This window comes from Oryzias latipes, chromosome 14, assembly GCF_002234675.1.
Source record: "Oryzias latipes chromosome 14, ASM223467v1".
NCBI classification, from domain to species: Eukaryota; Metazoa; Chordata; class Actinopteri; order Beloniformes; family Adrianichthyidae; genus Oryzias; species Oryzias latipes.
Window position 1 is genome coordinate 29,662,104 of NC_019872.2, and position 15,766 is coordinate 29,677,869.

The following is a 15,766-nucleotide window of genomic DNA, read 5'->3' on the forward strand; positions in this document are numbered from 1 at the left end:
TGCTGGGTGGGGGGCAGTGCAGGCAGAGACTTGAAGAGGCTTAACAAACTGGTTAGGAGGGCCGGCTCTGTCCTGGACTGCACACTTGAGTCCATCGAGGAGGTGGCGGACAGGAGGATGTGAGCTAAGCTGACATCCATCATGGATAACCCCTCCCACCCCCTGCACCAAACTGTAGAGGCGCTGACCAGCTCCTTCAGCACCAGACTGTTGCACCCTCAGTGTAAGAAGGAGCTGCTGCAGGTCATTCCTCCCCACAGCCATCAGACTGTACAACACCGTGTCACAGTGACACTCCACGGTCCCAGGGGTGTTTTTCTGTTTAGTCATTGATTCATTTACTTTTTGTTGTAGTTGTTGTTTTTCAATTTTAAATTGTTTTTTGTTCCTGAACAGTTGTTTGTTTTTGTTTTTGGTGTGAACTTCATTAGTTATTTCTGTATTTTGAAAAAATTTGTAATGTTTTTTTACAGTTTACATGTTTTGCAGACCGCATGTTTTTTACACCTTTGCAGCTGTATTTATTTAATATTTATTTCTTTATTTAATAAGAATCTCATTTTTGATAATAATTTTTCATAATAATTTTAGTAATATTTTTAATTATTTAATATAAATGTCATTTTTTATGCCCTTTATTGATGTTATATTATATAGATTATTTCTGAATGTCGTGTTGCTGCCACAGATAAATGAAATTTCCCCATTGTGGGATTAATAAAGTCATCTATCAATCTATCTATCTATCTATCTATCTATCTATCTATCTATCTATCTATCTATCTATCTATCTATCTATCTATCTATCTATCTATCTATCTATCTATCTAATGTTAGAACGTGTTTGTAGCTGGAGACATCTGAGGACATGCTGAGTTTCAGGAGGTGCTCCTCCTTCACAGGAAGTCAGATCTAACTGAAACACATGTTCAGAGCTTCAGTGAACACTAAAGGTTCATTAATATGCATGAAGTAGAAAACTGCTGTGGTTTGTTCAATTCAATTCAATTTTATTTGTATAGCCTAAATTCACAACAGTCGTCTCGATGGGCTTCGGATCGGTAATTGTAAAAGTAAAACATAAAGTCAAAAGGATCATAAATACATAGAATTCAATAGGAAAATACTAAACTGTCTGAACTAAACTGGCATCCCTGCCCTTAGACCCCCCTTCTCTGTAAGGAAAAACTCCTAAAAAAAAACGGATTCCAGAAAAAACGAAGAAACCTCAGGGGTGTCCACATGAAGGAGGGATCCTCCCCCAGGACGGACAGGCGATTTACCAGAACTCTTAGAGAAGAATTAACTTATCTAAATCTACAACTACATATATAAAGTCCAGCAGACGAGCTTCATCCAGCCGTGGTTGTGGGGACAGTCAAGGGCGCGAGTCGAGCCGGAGACAGGAACCACAGCCAGGTGTAGGAGCAGGAGCAGAGACGAGGTACTCGGTCAGGAACTGGAGCACGGATGAGCCAACTGGAGTCTGGAAGCACTCCCACTCCCCAGGAGGGGAAAGAGGGAAAGAGGGACAATACATGAATCACTGCCCCAAACAGAGGCATGGAGAACTAAATGATGAATTATGATCAAGAATAGAGGAGAGGAAGGATAGAAGTAGATGAGAAAAGAGGACAGAACCCCAGTGCACCATAGTTACCCCAGCTTCAACTTCTAGCAGCCTTTTAAAACAGTTATTATTAAGTTTAATTTAAACAAATTAACATTAAGTTAAATAATCTCTGAATACTAACTAGTCTGACAATAAGCCTGTCCACAGAGGAATGTTTTCAGTCTAACTTTGAATGTAGAAACTGAGTCGGCCTCTCTTCCATGAGCTGGGAGTTTATTCCATAAGACAGGGGCTTGGTGGCTAAACGCTCTACCTCCAACCGTACTTTTACTAATTCTAGGAACCACAAGCAGTCCTGCATTTAGTGAGTGAAGTGTTCTGACTATCTGAGCAGACAGAGTATCTCTGAGGTTTTTAGGACCAAGTATAATGACCTCAGTTTTTTCTGGGTTCAAGAGGAGGTCATTAATTGTCATCCAGGTCCTGATGTCACTGATGCAGGCGTTCAGTTTCTCTATCTGGTCATTCTGGTCAGGCTTCATGGATAAATACAACTGCGTATCGTCGGCATAACAATGAAAATTAATGCTGTGTTTCCTGATTATGTTTCCTAGGGGTAGCATATAAAGCATAAACAGGATCGGTCCCAAGACTGAGCCCTGTGGGACTCCATAGTTGACTCGAATGCACTGAGAGGAATGGCCATTTACATTAACGAACTGATACCTATCGGACAGATAGGATTTAAACCACTGGAGAGCAGATCCTCTGATCCCTATGTCCTGCTCTAATCTATGGAGTAAAATACCGTGGTCGATAGTGTCAAAGGCAGCACTGAGGTCCAACAGGACCAGAATAGAAAGTAGTCCCTTTTCTGAGGCCAATAACAAGTCATTAGAGACTCTAACTAGTGCAGTTTCCGTACTGTGGTGAGGTCTAAACCCCGACTGAAAGTCTTCAAAGTGGCTGTTGTCCTGTAGGTGGCAGTAAAGCTGCTTAACTACAACTCTTTCTAGGATTTTAGAAATAAAGGGCAGGTTTGATATCGGTCTATAGTTGGCCAAGATGCTATGATCCAAACTGGGCTTTTTCAGAAGAGGTTTAACAACTGCATATTTAAAAGACTGTGGCACGTAACCCGTTTCCAGAGAGGCATTTATCATTGTTAATATGGGATCATTAATTAGGGGAAAAGTTTCTTTAAAAAGTCTGGTGGGAATTGGGTCTAACAGACACGTTGAGGATTTGGAGGACGTAATAATTGATGTTATTTCCACTTGATCCACAGCAGTGAAGCAGTCTAATGTTACAGAGGTTTCTATGGATGCCTCCATTTCTACCGCTTCAGCCTGTTCTGGGCTGATAGTAGGAATAACTTGATTTAACTTATGTCTAATATTTGAGATTTTACTATCGAAAAATGTAAGAAAAATCATCAGAGCTGAGAGAAACAGGAACATGTGGTTCTACTGAGCTCTGACTGCGAGTTAATCTAGCAATAGTACTTGGATTATTTCCATTCTCCGGTATGTTCTGCTTTAGCAGCTTTTCAGAGCTTACGTTGGACCCAGATTTGGTCTCAGCCACTCACAGACCTCCATCTGAGCAGAACCGGTCAAATAGAAACCTGTGGAAGCTGAGCAAACGGGAAAGTTGAGCTGAAACTAGGTGAATTTGTTTGGTGATGACTTCCGGTTTCATGTTTCTCCATTCAAATGCAGTGTAGACCATCTCACAGGCACAGACCACCTCTGAGGCTGTGGACAAACGGCTCGCCGACAGCATGGTGGGAGTGCTGCTCTGGTCGTCGTGAAAGAGTTGCCATTGTGTCACCGCTGAACAGTTGAAGCGTCTTTTGTGCTGTGGGCTAAAGATGCAGCTGATAGGACGGAGGGCGGCGCCGGGCGCAGCGTTCTCTGTCCAAACCACAGAGCTGATAATGAGTCTGTAATTACCACGCCACAACAGCATGTCAGCGCTGCAGAAAGACTAAGATAAACAAGATATTTTTGAAACCTGAACGCCACCGGCAGATAACCCCGAATCAAACCCCCGGGGGAATAACGGTTGGATGGATCGCGATACTTTTAAAAAGCTGTCAAGACGATATTTGTTTAATTAAATATGAGCGTCCTTTAGAATCAGAAATACTTGATTGATCCCACATGTGGGAAATTTGTCCGTTACCATAGCAATAAAAAAAATAGTAGAGAAAATATAATAAACAAAAATGTAACATGAATGTGAACAAATAAGGCGGTATAATTGATAGACTATTTACAAACAGGTAACAATTTGCAAAAGTCATCTGCTACACTGTGAGTTATTTTGCAGTGTTGTTGTGTTGGGTATGAAGGATTTCCGGTTCCGGTCAGTTCTGGAGCGGAGCTGTCTGAGTCTCCTAGAGAAGCAGCTCTGCTGTTTGTCCAGAACCGGCTGGAGAGGATGGTCTGGGTTTTCCATGATGGATAAGATCTTCTGCAGTGACCTCCTCTCCATCACTGCTTCAAACGTTTGCAGCCAATGACAGAACCCGCCTTCCTGATCAGCTTCTTCAGTCTGTTGGTGTCACTGACTGCAATGCTGCCCCCCCCAGACCACGGAGGAGAACAAGGTGCTGGCCCCCACAGACTGCTAGAAGATCTCCAGCATCTTGCTGCACACATTGAAGGACCTCAGCTTCCTCCAGCTCAGTCTGCTGTGGAGAGTCACTCCCAGGTGTTTGTCCACCTCCACATGCCCAGGATGCAGAGAGGCTGCAGGACCGTCTCCTTCCTCCTGTCAATCACCATCTCCCTGGTCTTGTCCACGTTGAGCTGCAGGTGATTCTCTGCAGCCCAACCCACAAATCCGTCCACCAGCCTCCTGTACTCTTCCTCCCCTCCTCCGCTAATACTCCCCACAACCACAGAATTATCAGAGTTTCTGTAGGTGACATGACTCTGTGCTGGAAATCTGAGGATTACAGGGTGAACAGGAATGGAGAGAGCACAGTGCCCTGTGGGGCTGCCACACCACTCAGCACCACGTCAGAGAGGACGCCGCCCAGTCGGGTAAACTGTGGCTGTGATTCTTTACCTGTGATGATAGGTAAGGGGGAGGAGCCTGTGAGTTTGAAGCTCAGGATGGTCATGTTGGCCTTGTTCTCTCTGAAACAGCAAATTCCTATTTCCTGTAAATAGTTGTTTCTGTGGCTTTTCTTAGGAAGGGAAGAGCAGAGGGCATGCTGGGAACTGTAGTGCTGGATGTAACACTTGCTTCTTTAGTTTCATGCTGGAGGCTGTGGTTTACATGGTTCACTGTCTTTCGTTCATCCTAAACTGGCGGAGCGGGGTTCACTTACTTTTTCTGCACCGCAGTTCAGGTGAGCTGTGGAAGAGGATCAGAACGTTAGTTTAGCAGAAAGTTTTTCAGCTTTTCAAACCTGTGATGTTGGGGTCTGAACCAGGAAGGGACGTTATGGGCCTGATTCTGTTGCCTTTGGGTCGTACCTGCAGCGCTCAGACTAACTATGAACGCTTTGGTCAAACTCCAGATCACAGTGGAGGGAAGACCGTTCTGCAGGTCTGTCCTCCTTCCTCCTCACCTGGAGTTTGTTGAAGGTTCCTCCCTTTTTTATTGGTTAACACAGCAGGAAGTGAAGCAGCAGGCGCCGCTCAGGGACGAAGAGAACCCCCCCCCTGAATCCGTGGCCTCCATCCCAGCTGCCCGTTTAACATTCAGGACCGCCTGTTAGATAATGCTTCCCGTTGTTCTTCGTCTCCTCCTCTGAGTTCATCACAGAGACGTGGAGCAGGCTGTAATAACTGTGGATTGGAGGATGGGCTGGGGGGGGTTTGGATGTAAAGCTGCTTCTACTGCGTTTTAACAGATTTTTACCCTCCTTTTATGAAGAAGCACCTTCCTCTTTTATCAAAGGGACTGTTCGTGGAAGAGTTGGATGTAACATCAAAGCACAAAGTAACCTACAAAAACGGGCCAACAAGCAGCAGAGAGAATGGGATCAGTGTGGCCGTGAAGGGAGGAAGAGGAGACCAGAGCGAAGAAAGTGGAGCTTTGTCAGTGGAGCTTTGCCAGGCTTTCTCCTCCCTCGCTGTCAGCCCGCAAACATTAAAGTGGAGAGGAGGAATTTGCATTCCTTAAATGGCTCCAGCTCTTATGCAGAGTGTGGGGGCACGTGCACGAGGACGCTCTCATTCACTGATGCTATGCAGCTTTCTGCTCCAAAACAGCGACTAGGAGGCCCTCCAATGTCCTAAAAGCAGCAGGTGACCTCAGTGTTTGTCAGTCATGCGGGAAATGCACACAAAAGGCATCAGATATTTAAACTGGACATGAGGTCCTCTGCAGACATTGGTCCACACGGTTGTTTCAGAGCCTCCTCCCCTCTGCTCCTCACAGCCATCAGGGTGGTGTTCCCTCCTTTATTGCAGGAGTCACCTTCTAAAAATGACCTGTGACAAGTGAAGTCTGTGAGGTCTCCTCCGGCTTCTCCCTGCTCCTCCAGCTTCTCCCTACTCCTCCAGCTTCTCCCTGCTCCTCCGGCTTCTCCCTGCTCCTCCGGCTTCTCCCTACTCCTCCAACTTCTCCCTGCTCCTCCGGCTTCTCCCTGCTCCTCCAGCTTCTCCCTACTCCTCCAGCTTCTCCCTGCTCCTCCGGCTTCTCCCTGCTCCTCCGGCTTCTCCCTGCTCCTCCGGCTTCTCCCTACTCCTCCGTCTTCTCCCTACTCCTCCAGTTTCTCCCTGCTTCTCTGGCTTCTCCCTGCTCCTCCGGCTTCTCCCTGCTCCTCCGGCTTCTCCCTGCTCTTCCAGCTTCTCCCTGCTTCTCTGGCTTCTCCCTGCTCCTCCGGCTTCTCCCTGCTCCTCCAGGTTCTCCCTGCTCCTCCAGCTTCTCCCTGCTCTTCCAGCTTCTCCCTGCTCCTCCGGCTTCTCCCTGCTCCTCCGGCTTCACCCTACTCCTCTGGCTTCTCCCTGCTCCTCCGGCTTCTCCCTGCTCCTCCAGGTTCTCCCTGCTCCTCCAGCTTCTCCCTGCTCTTCCAGCTTCTCCCTGCTCCTCCGGCTTCTCCCTGCTCCTCCGGCTTCACCCTACTCCTCTGGCTTCTCCCTGCTCCTCCGGCTTCTCCCTGCTCCTCCGGTTTCTCCCTGCTCCTCCGGCTTCTCCCTGCTCCTCTGGCTTCTCCCTGCTCCTCCGGCTTCTCCCTGCTCTTCCAGCTTCTCCCTGCTCCTCCGGCTTCTCCCTGCTCCTCCGGCTTCACCCTACTCCTCTGGCTTCTCCCTGCTCCTCCGGCTTCTCCCTGCTCCTCCGGTTTCTCCCTGCTCCTCCGGCTTCTCCCTGCTCCTCTGGCTTCTCCCTGCTCCTCCAGGTTCTCCCTGCTCCTCCAGCTTCTCCCTGCTCCTCTGGCTTCTCCCTGCTCCTCCGGCTTCTCCCTGCTCTTCCAGCTTCTCCCTGCTTCTCCGGCTTCTCCCTGCTCCTCCAGGTTCTCCCTGCTCCTCCAGCTTCTCCCTGCTCCTCTGGCTTCTCCCTGCTCCTCCGGCTTCTCCCTGCTCTTCCAGCTTCTCCCTGCTCCTCTGGCTTCTCCCTGCTCCTCCGGCTTCTCCCTGCTCCTCCGGCTTCACCCTACTCCTCTGGCTTCTCCCTGCTCCTCCGGCTTCTCCCTGCTCCTCCGGTTTCTCCCTGCTCCTCCGGCTTCTCCCTGCTCCTCTGGCTTCTCCCTGCTCCTCCAGGTTCTCCCTGCTCCTCCAGCTTCTCCCTGCTCCTCTGGCTTCTCCCTGCTCCTCCGGCTTCTCCCTGCTCTTCCAGCTTCTCCCTGCTTCTCCGGCTTCTCCCTGCTCTTCCAGCTTCTCCCTGCTCCTCTGGCTTCTCCCTGCTCCTCCAGCTTCTCCCTGCTCTTCCAGCTTCTCCCTGCTCCTCCGGCTTCTCCCTCCTCCTCCGGCTTCTCCCTGCTCCTCCGGCTTCTCCCTGCTTCTCCGGCTTCTCCCTGCTCTTCCGGCTTCTCCCTACTCCTCTGGCTTCTCCCTGCTCCTCCAGCTTCTCCCTGCTCCTCCGGCTTCTCCCTACTCCTCCGTCTTCTCCCTACTCCTCCGTCTTCTCCCTGCTCCTCCGGCTTCTCCCTTCTTCTCCGGCTTCTCCCTCCTCCTCCGGCTTCTCCCTGCTCCTCCAGCTTCTCCCTGCTTCTCCGGCTTCTCCCTGCTCTTCCAGCTTCTCCCTGCTCCTCCGGCTTCTCCCTGCTCCTCCAGCTTCTCCCTGCTTCTCCGGCTTTTCCCTGCTCCTCCGATTTCTCCCTGCTCCTCCGGCTTCTCCCTACTCCTTAGGCTTCTCCCTGCTCCTCCAGCTTCTCCCTGCTCCTCCGGCTTCTCCCTGCTCTTCCAGCTTCTCCCTACTCCTCTGGCTTCTCCCTGCTCCTCCGTCTTCTCCCTGCTCCTCCGGCTTCTCCCTGCTCCTCCGGCTTCTCCCTGCTCCTTCGGCTTCTCCCTGCTCTTCCAGCTTCTCCCTACTCCTCTGGCTTCTCCCTGCTCCTCCGTCTTCTCCCTGCTCCTCCGGCTTCTCCGTGCTCCTCCGGCTTCTCCCTGCTCTTCCAGCTTCTCCCTACTCCTTTGGCTTCTCCCTGCTCCTCCGGCTTCTCCCTGCTCCTCCGTCTTCTCCCTACTCCTCCAGTTTCTCCCTGCTCCTCTGGCTTCTCCCTGCTCCTCCAGCTTCTCCCTGCTCCTCCGGCTTCTCCCTGCTCCTCCGGTTTCTCCCTGCTCCTCCGGCTTCTCCCTGCTCTTCCAGCTTCTCCCTGCTCCTCTGGCTTCTCCCTGCTCCTCCGGCTTCTCCCTGCTCTTCCAGCTTCTCCCTGCTTCTCCGGCTTCTCCCTGCTCTTCCAGCTTCTCCCTGCTCCTCTGGCTTCTCCCTGCTCCTCCAGCTTCTCCCTGCTCCTCCGGCTTCTCCCTAGTCCTTAGGCTTCTCCCTGCTCCTCCAGCTTCTCCCTGCTCTTCCAGCTTCTCCCTGCTCCTCTGGCTTCTCCCTGCTCCTCCGGCTTCTCCCTGCTCTTCCAGCTTCTCCCTGCTTCTCCGGCTTCTCCCTGCTCTTCCAGCTTCTCCCTGCTCCTCTGGCTTCTCCCTGCTCCTCCAGCTTCTCCCTGCTCCTCCGGCTTCTCCCTAGTCCTTAGGCTTCTCCCTGCTCCTCCAGCTTCTCCCTGCTCTTCCAGCTTCTCCCTACTCCTTTGGCTTCTCCCTGCTCCTCCGGCTTCTCCCTGCTCCTCCGTCTTCTCCCTGCTCCTCCAGCTTCTCCCTGCTCCTCCGTCTTCTCCCTGCTCCTCCAGCTTCTCCCTGCTCCTCCGGCTTCTCCCTGCTCCTCCGGTTTCTCCCTGCTCCTCCGGCTTCTCCCTGCTCTTCCAGCTTCTCCCTACTCCTCCGTCTTCTCCCTGCTCCTCCGGCTTCTCCCTTCTTCTCCGGCTTCTCCCTCCTCCTCCGGCTTCTCCCTGCTCCTCCAGCTTCTCCCTGCTCCTCCGGTTTCTCCCTGCTCCTCCGGCTTCTCCCTGCTCTTCCAGCTTCTCCCTACTCCTCCGTCTTCTCCCTGCTCCTCCGGCTTCTCCCTTCTTCTCCGGCTTCTCCCTCCTCCTCCGGCTTCTCCCTTCTTCTCCGGCTTCTCCCTCCTCCTCCGGCTTCTCCCTGCTCCTCCAGCTTCTCCCTGCTCCTCCGGCTTCTCCCTGCTCTTCCAGCTTCTCCCTCCTCCTCCGGCTTCTCCCTGCTCCTCCAGCTTCTCCCTGCTCCTCCGGCTTCTCCCTGCTCTTCCAGCTTCTCCCTCCTCCTCCGGCTTCTCCCTGCTCCTCCAGCTTCTCCCTGCTCCTCCGGCTTCTCCCTGCTCTTCCAGCTTCTCCCTGCTCCTCCGGCTTTTCCCTGCTCCTCCGATTTCTCCCTGCTCCTCCGGCTTCTCCCTACTCCTTAGGCTTCTCCCTGCTCCTCCAGCTTCTCCCTGCTCCTCCGGCTTCTCCCTGCTCCTCCGGCTTCTCCCTGCTCCTCCAGCTTCTCCCTGCTCCTCCGGCTTCTCCCTACTCCTCTGGCTTCTCCCTGCTCCTCCGTCTTCTCCCTGCTCCTCCGGCTTCTCCCTGCTCCTCCGGCTTCTCCCTACTCCTTTGGCTTCTCCCTGCTCCTCCGGCTTCTCCCTACTCCTTTGGCTTCTCCCTGCTCCTCCGGCTTCTCCCTGCTCCTCCGGCTTCTCCCTGCTCCTCCGGCTTCTCCCTGCTCCTCCGGCTTCTCCCTGCTCCTCCGGCTTCTCCCTGCTCCTCCTGCTTCTCCCTGCTCTTCCAGCTTCTCCCTACTCCTTTGGCTTCTCCCTGCTCCTCCGGCTTCTCCCTGCTCCTCCGGCTTCTCCCTGCTCCTCCGGCTTCTCCCTGCTCCTCCGGCTTCTCCCTGCTCCTCCGGCTTCTCCCTGCTCCTCCTGCTTCTCCCTGCTCTTCCAGCTTCTCCCTACTCCTCCAGCTTCTCCCTGCTCCTCCGGCTTCTCCCTGCTCCTCCGGCTTCTCCCTACTCCTCCGTCTTCTCCCTGCTCCTCCGGCTTCTCCCTACTCCTCCGTCTTCTCCCTACTCCTCCGTCTTCTCCCTGCTCCTCCGGCTTCTCCCTGCTCCTCCGGCTTCTCCCTACTCCTCCGTCTTCTCCCTGCTCCTCCAGCTTCTCCCTGCTCCTCCGGCTTCTCCCTGCTCCTCCGGCTTCTCCCTCCTCCTCCGGCTTTTCCCTGCTCTTCCAGCTTCTCCCTGCTCCTCCGGCTTCTCCCTGCTCCTCCAGCTTCTCCCTGCTCTTCCGGCTTCTCCCTACTCCTCTGGCTTCTCCCTGCTCTTCCAGCTTCTCCCTGCTCTTCCGGCTTCTCCCTGCTCCTCGGGCTTCTCCCTGCTCCTCCGGCTTCTCCCTGCTCCTCCGTCTTCTCCCTACTCCTCCAGTTTCTCCCTGCTCCTCAGGCTTCTCCCTGCTCCTCCGGCTTCTCCTTGCTCCTCCGGCTTCTCCCTGCTCCTCTGGCTTCTCCCTGCTCTTCCAGCTTCTCCCTGCTCTTCCGGCTTCTCCCTGCTCCTCGGGCTTCTCCCTGCTCCTCCGGCTTCTCCCTGCTCCTCCGTCTTCTCCCTACTCCTCCAGCTTCTCCCTGCTCCTCCGGCTTCTCCCTGCTCTTCCAGCTTCTCCCTGCTCCTCCAGCTTCTCCCTGCTCCTCCGGCTTCTCCCTGCTCCTCCGTCTTCTCCCTACTCCTCCAGTTTCTCCCTGCTCCTCCGGCTTCTCCCTGCTCCTCCGGCTTCTCCCTGCTCTTCCAGTTTCTCCCTGCTCCTCCGGCTTCTCCCTGCTCCTCCGGCTTCTCCTTGCTCCTCCGGCTTCTCCTTGCTCCTCCGGCTTCTCCCTACTCCTCCGGCTTCTCCCTGCTCCTCCGTCTTCTCCTTGCTCCTCCGGCTTCTCCTTGCTCCTCCGGCTTCTCCTTGCTCCTCCGGCTTCTCCCTACTCCTCCGGCTTCTCCCCGGCTTCTCCTTGCTCCTCCGGCTTCTCCCTCCTCCTCCGTCTTCTCCCTACTCCTCCAGTTTCTCCCTGCTCCTCCGGCTTCTCCTTGCTCCTCCGGCTTCTCCCTGCTCCTCCGGCTTCTCCCTGCTCCTCCGTCTTCTCCCTACTCCTCCAGCTTCTCCCTGCTCCTCCGGCTTCTCCTTGCTCCTCCGGCTTCTCCCTCCTCCTCCGTCTTCTCCCTACTCCTCCAGTTTCTCCCTGCTCTTCCGGCTTCTCCCTGCTCCTCGGGCTTCTCCCTGCTCCTCCGGCTTCTCCCTGCTCCTCCGTCTTCTCCCTACTCCTCCAGCTTCTCCCTGCTCCTCCGGCTTCTCCCTGCTCTTCCAGCTTCTCCCTGCTCCTCCAGCTTCTCCCTGCTCCTCCGGCTTCTCCCTGCTCCTCCGTCTTCTCCCTACTCCTCCAGTTTCTCCCTGCTCCTCCGGCTTCTCCCTGCTCCTCCGGCTTCTCCCTGCTCTTCCAGTTTCTCCCTGCTCCTCCGGCTTCTCCCTGCTCCTCCGGCTTCTCCTTGCTCCTCCGGCTTCTCCTTGCTCCTCCGGCTTCTCCCTACTCCTCCGGCTTCTCCCTGCTCCTCCGTCTTCTCCTTGCTCCTCCGGCTTCTCCTTGCTCCTCCGGCTTCTCCTTGCTCCTCCGGCTTCTCCCTACTCCTCCGGCTTCTCCCTGCTCCTCCGGCTTCTCCTTGCTCCTCCGGCTTCTCCCTCCTCCTCCGTCTTCTCCCTACTCCTCCAGTTTCTCCCTGCTCCTCCGGCTTCTCCTTGCTCCTCCGGCTTCTCCTTGCTCCTCCGGCTTCTCCCTGCTCCTCCGTCTTCTCCCTACTCCTCCAGTTTCTCCCTGCTCCTCCGGCTTCTCCCTGCTCCTCCGGCTTCTCCCTGCTCTTCCAGTTTCTCCCTGCTCCTCCGGCTTCTCCCTGCTCCTCCGGCTTCTCCTTGCTCCTCCGGCTTCTCCTTGCTCCTCCGGCTTCTCCCTACTCCTCCGGCTTCTCCCTGCTCCTCCGTCTTCTCCTTGCTCCTCCGGCTTCTCCTTGCTCCTCCGGCTTCTCCTTGCTCCTCCGGCTTCTCCCTACTCCTCCGGCTTCTCCCTGCTCCTCCGGCTTCTCCTTGCTCCTCCGGCTTCTCCTTGCTCCTCCGGCTTCTCCCTACTCCTCCGGCTTCTCCCTGCTCCTCCGGCTTCTCCTTGCTCCTCCGGCTTCTCCCTACTCCTCCGGCTTCTCCCTGCTCCTCCGGCTTCTCCCTGCTCCTCCGGCTTCTCCTTGCTCCTCTGGCTTCTCCCTGCTCCTCCAGCTTCTCCCTTCAGGTGTTGTCAGATGGAAAAAATGGTGTCTTCAAATTGGGACATTTGTCCCTCTAGATGAGGTCATCAATAGTCGCCGGTCATCTGTGTTGACACAGAGCTGTGATCACTCGGACACACATAACAGCTTTGGTTTAATATTTCTCTATTTTCTGGTATTTAGCTCAGTACGTGTCAATAGAGATTCTGTTCAAACAGACTTTCCAACCATCAAGAAGAAAAGTTTTCTGCTGCTGTCAGTCACTTTGAGCTGTTATGTCATAATGACTGAGTCAGATTTCCTCTTAGGCTTCAAACCCGTCCATGTTCCTGATCACATCCTGCTTTTCCTCAGAGCCTGCAGCCCTCTGTCCTGTTGTTGTCTTTCAACCTGCTGCTATCATGTTCTGTTCGAGGAGCAGGTCCCAGGTTCTCTGTCTTCATGTTTCTGGATTACAGCAACTGAAGCTGAGGAACGTTCTGGAAGCTCCTGTCAGTGCAGAAGCTTCCTCTGGAAAACTGAGTTTGTCTGAATGACTGACAATGACAGCACCAGCAGAGAGAAGGTGCTTTTGCTGATGAATGGGAGTTTAAATACATTTATATTCAGGTGAGACGCACTTTAGGAAAGGAAGGGAAGCCAGCATCGCTCTTTCACGCTCTGACCCGGACACGGCCAGAACCGCCTGGACCAGATGGAGACCCGATGAAAACGACTAGCTGACACCAAAGTGTCGTGAGATGAATGAGTGTGGCTTCTGTAGAAACAGCTTCACCTTCATCAACTGCCTGGACTAATTTACCAGTCAACTTTAGAACAACCTTCCTTTGAAAACCCAGATCTGACATTTAAACCTGGGTCCAGATCCACTGTGGACCGGTAGAAGCCGCTTGGACCAAACACCATCACATGCTTTTTGTTAGTCATTAGGTCCTAAAAAGCTGTTTCTCATTACCGTCCAGACAGTAATGATGTCACAGAGAAACCTTTGTTATTGGACAAAATATCCATCATCAACAGGAAACGGTGCTTTATCAGGATCTATACCATGGGAATCCTCACTTCTGATTGGCTGCTGGCTGTGGATTCAAATTGATCTACTTCTGCAGGTACAATGACTAAAGGAACTAAAACAGTAATCTAATTACTGCAGAGCAAATAGAAGGTTCCATTGTAAAGAAGTGGATTACTTTGGAATAATAAGTTACAACCTAAAGTCTGGGTTTATTTAGAAGGAACGTCCCACTGAGGACAAAACCAAAGCAGAGAGAAAACATTTCAGAGCTGCAGCTCTGAGACGAGGAATCGCCATGACAACATAACACACACAGGCCCCGCCCCTTTGGGCTTTAAACCCCAAGCCCACATGTGCTCTGAATCTGCAGGCAGGGAGGAGGGCCGCCAGGAAACGCCTCCCTGCCCGAGCGTTTGACCTAAGGAGGCGGGGGCTGCGTGTCATCGGAAAAGCTGACAGGCCAACAAGTCTGAAGGGGGGGGGGGCGTCTGCCTGACTTTAGGCTGGTCACTGAAGGCCTCGTGCTTCTCAGCAGCAGCTCACCTTCATTTTTATCCGCCTCGACTTTCAGTGCAGCTCAGCCGGCGGGGGGGACTCCAGCAAAGAGTGGGGGGACGACGAAAGAAGGAAATCATGGTAAGTTTGCTGTGACTGCTCATTAACTGTGATTGTTAGTGTGGCTGGGGGGGGGGGGGGGGTGAGCTCTGATTGCTGCTTCAAACAAACCAAGCTCAACTTCCTGCAGAAAAGAAGGAAAAGTCCTGCAGCTCCTATCCAAGAACCCCCCAGGACAGAGCTCCGATGCCGGGTAGACTTCTCTCCTACTGTGTTTTTTTAGTGGGGGGACTGCTCCTGGTCGCCATTCCCGGAATCCCATTTGCTTTGAATCCCGTTTTCCCCTCGGGAACGCGCTGCTATAAATAAGCAGCAAGAAGCAGCGTTTGGACCGTCTGCTGTCTGGCTCCTGGGGGGGCGTGGCACATGGTTCTGGTCGTGCTGTGGGACAGCTGGATGTAGAAGCAGTAAGTTATCAAACACTAGAGCGTGACGCTGCGTGGAAACTTGGTTAACGTGGATTTGAACAGCAATAAAGCTGAAGGACGACACAGACACAGCCAGGAGACAAAACGGGAATATTAGTTCCAGGAAGTCAGACCTTCATGCTGCAAACGCTGCAGTTAAGCTGCTTGACAGTGAAGCTCAGGACACACTCACACTTCAACACAACACAGAGACAGACCTGATAAAGAACTGGGGCTTTAGGATGTTCTGGGGCAGAAGCTGCGTGTTTATTCTGGGATGTCTCGCCACATTTGACACTTTGTTGTTTCCTCGTTACATGAGATTGATTCTGGAAAAGTTGTTGAAAGCAGACAAATCTGCCAGGAAGTCTTCAGGAACTTCAGTTTTCTCCAGATTCTCCATCGTTGTCCCATCCGGGTCAGAACGTTGTTGTGATTAAACGCCGGCGGGAGGCGTGGCGGTGACGCAGGTCGATGGTCACACAGAAATGAGAAAATGTCGACATTTAGATTTTAGTTTTAACCTAATAGTTTTGTGTTTCTAATTATTGTTATGAACATTTCCTGTTTACTGCTAGCCGACCGTAGTCGTCAGCACAGGGGAGCAGCTCGCCTGGTTCTGACCCGCTCCGCTGGTTCTGACCCGCTCCAGGGATGAGCAGCTGGTCAACAGACGACACGGATGAGGTTCTGCATGATGAGGCTTTTATACACTTCTCATTCAACATGTACTGTCTTTTTAGAAGAACTTTCCATCCCATAATACACTCTGGTCCGCGTTCACAGCCTCAGACACGCCCCCTGCCTGCTGGCACATCCCAACAGTGTTGAAGGCGCCACAACATAATGGTTATTTTCCAGAACCACCCAGAGCCGCGGGTTGCCGACCCCTGGTCTACATGGTATGATCCACCAGGTGGAGGAGGAGCTAACTGATAGTATTTTAGAGAAGTATTAAACTCCACAGCTCATGTTAACGTCATACAGCATTACCGGTAAATGCTTCTCAACTGTAGTTTAGTGAATTCAGAGATTTCACAGCCGTTCGTTCCTCCAGAGACCAACTGGATGGACTTCTGAGACCAAAGAAAAGCTGGGTTCCTCCTTAACCTCCTGATGCGTTGGAAGACATTTACATGTTTAAGGTTCTGTACATCTGATGACTGCAGAGTCCATTTGATGCCCAGATGTCTCAACTGGGCTTTCAGTTTTTGACGATCAGCGTAGATGTTTAGCTGAGAGGCCTCAGAAGGAGAAACATCTGAGTATTTATGCTTGAAGAACGTGACCTTCATCTGTGATGGAGGGATCTCTACCAATAGACTCCTATTGGTAGAGATCCCTCCATCACCAACACACAGATGAGCGTCTGTTCATT

At 52.9% G+C, this 15,766-nt stretch overlaps 1 protein-coding gene across 5 annotated transcripts in view; it reads left to right on the forward strand.

The window, feature by feature from the left end:
- The window catches only part of sgcd (sarcoglycan delta), a 198,058-nt gene that overhangs the window by 111,913 nt on the left and 70,379 nt on the right, over positions 1-15,766 (forward strand). Inside the window, exon 1 of one of the 5 annotated variants that reach the window (XM_023962870.1) lies at positions 13,840-14,002. The exons of the other annotated variants lie outside the window; for them this stretch is intronic. Coding sequence (XP_023818638.1) covers positions 14,000-14,002 — 3 coding nt within the window. The 5' untranslated portion in view covers positions 13,840-13,999. Of the gene's footprint in view, positions 1-13,839; positions 14,003-15,766 lie in introns of those variants that run through there. 5 annotated transcript variants of the gene reach the window in all.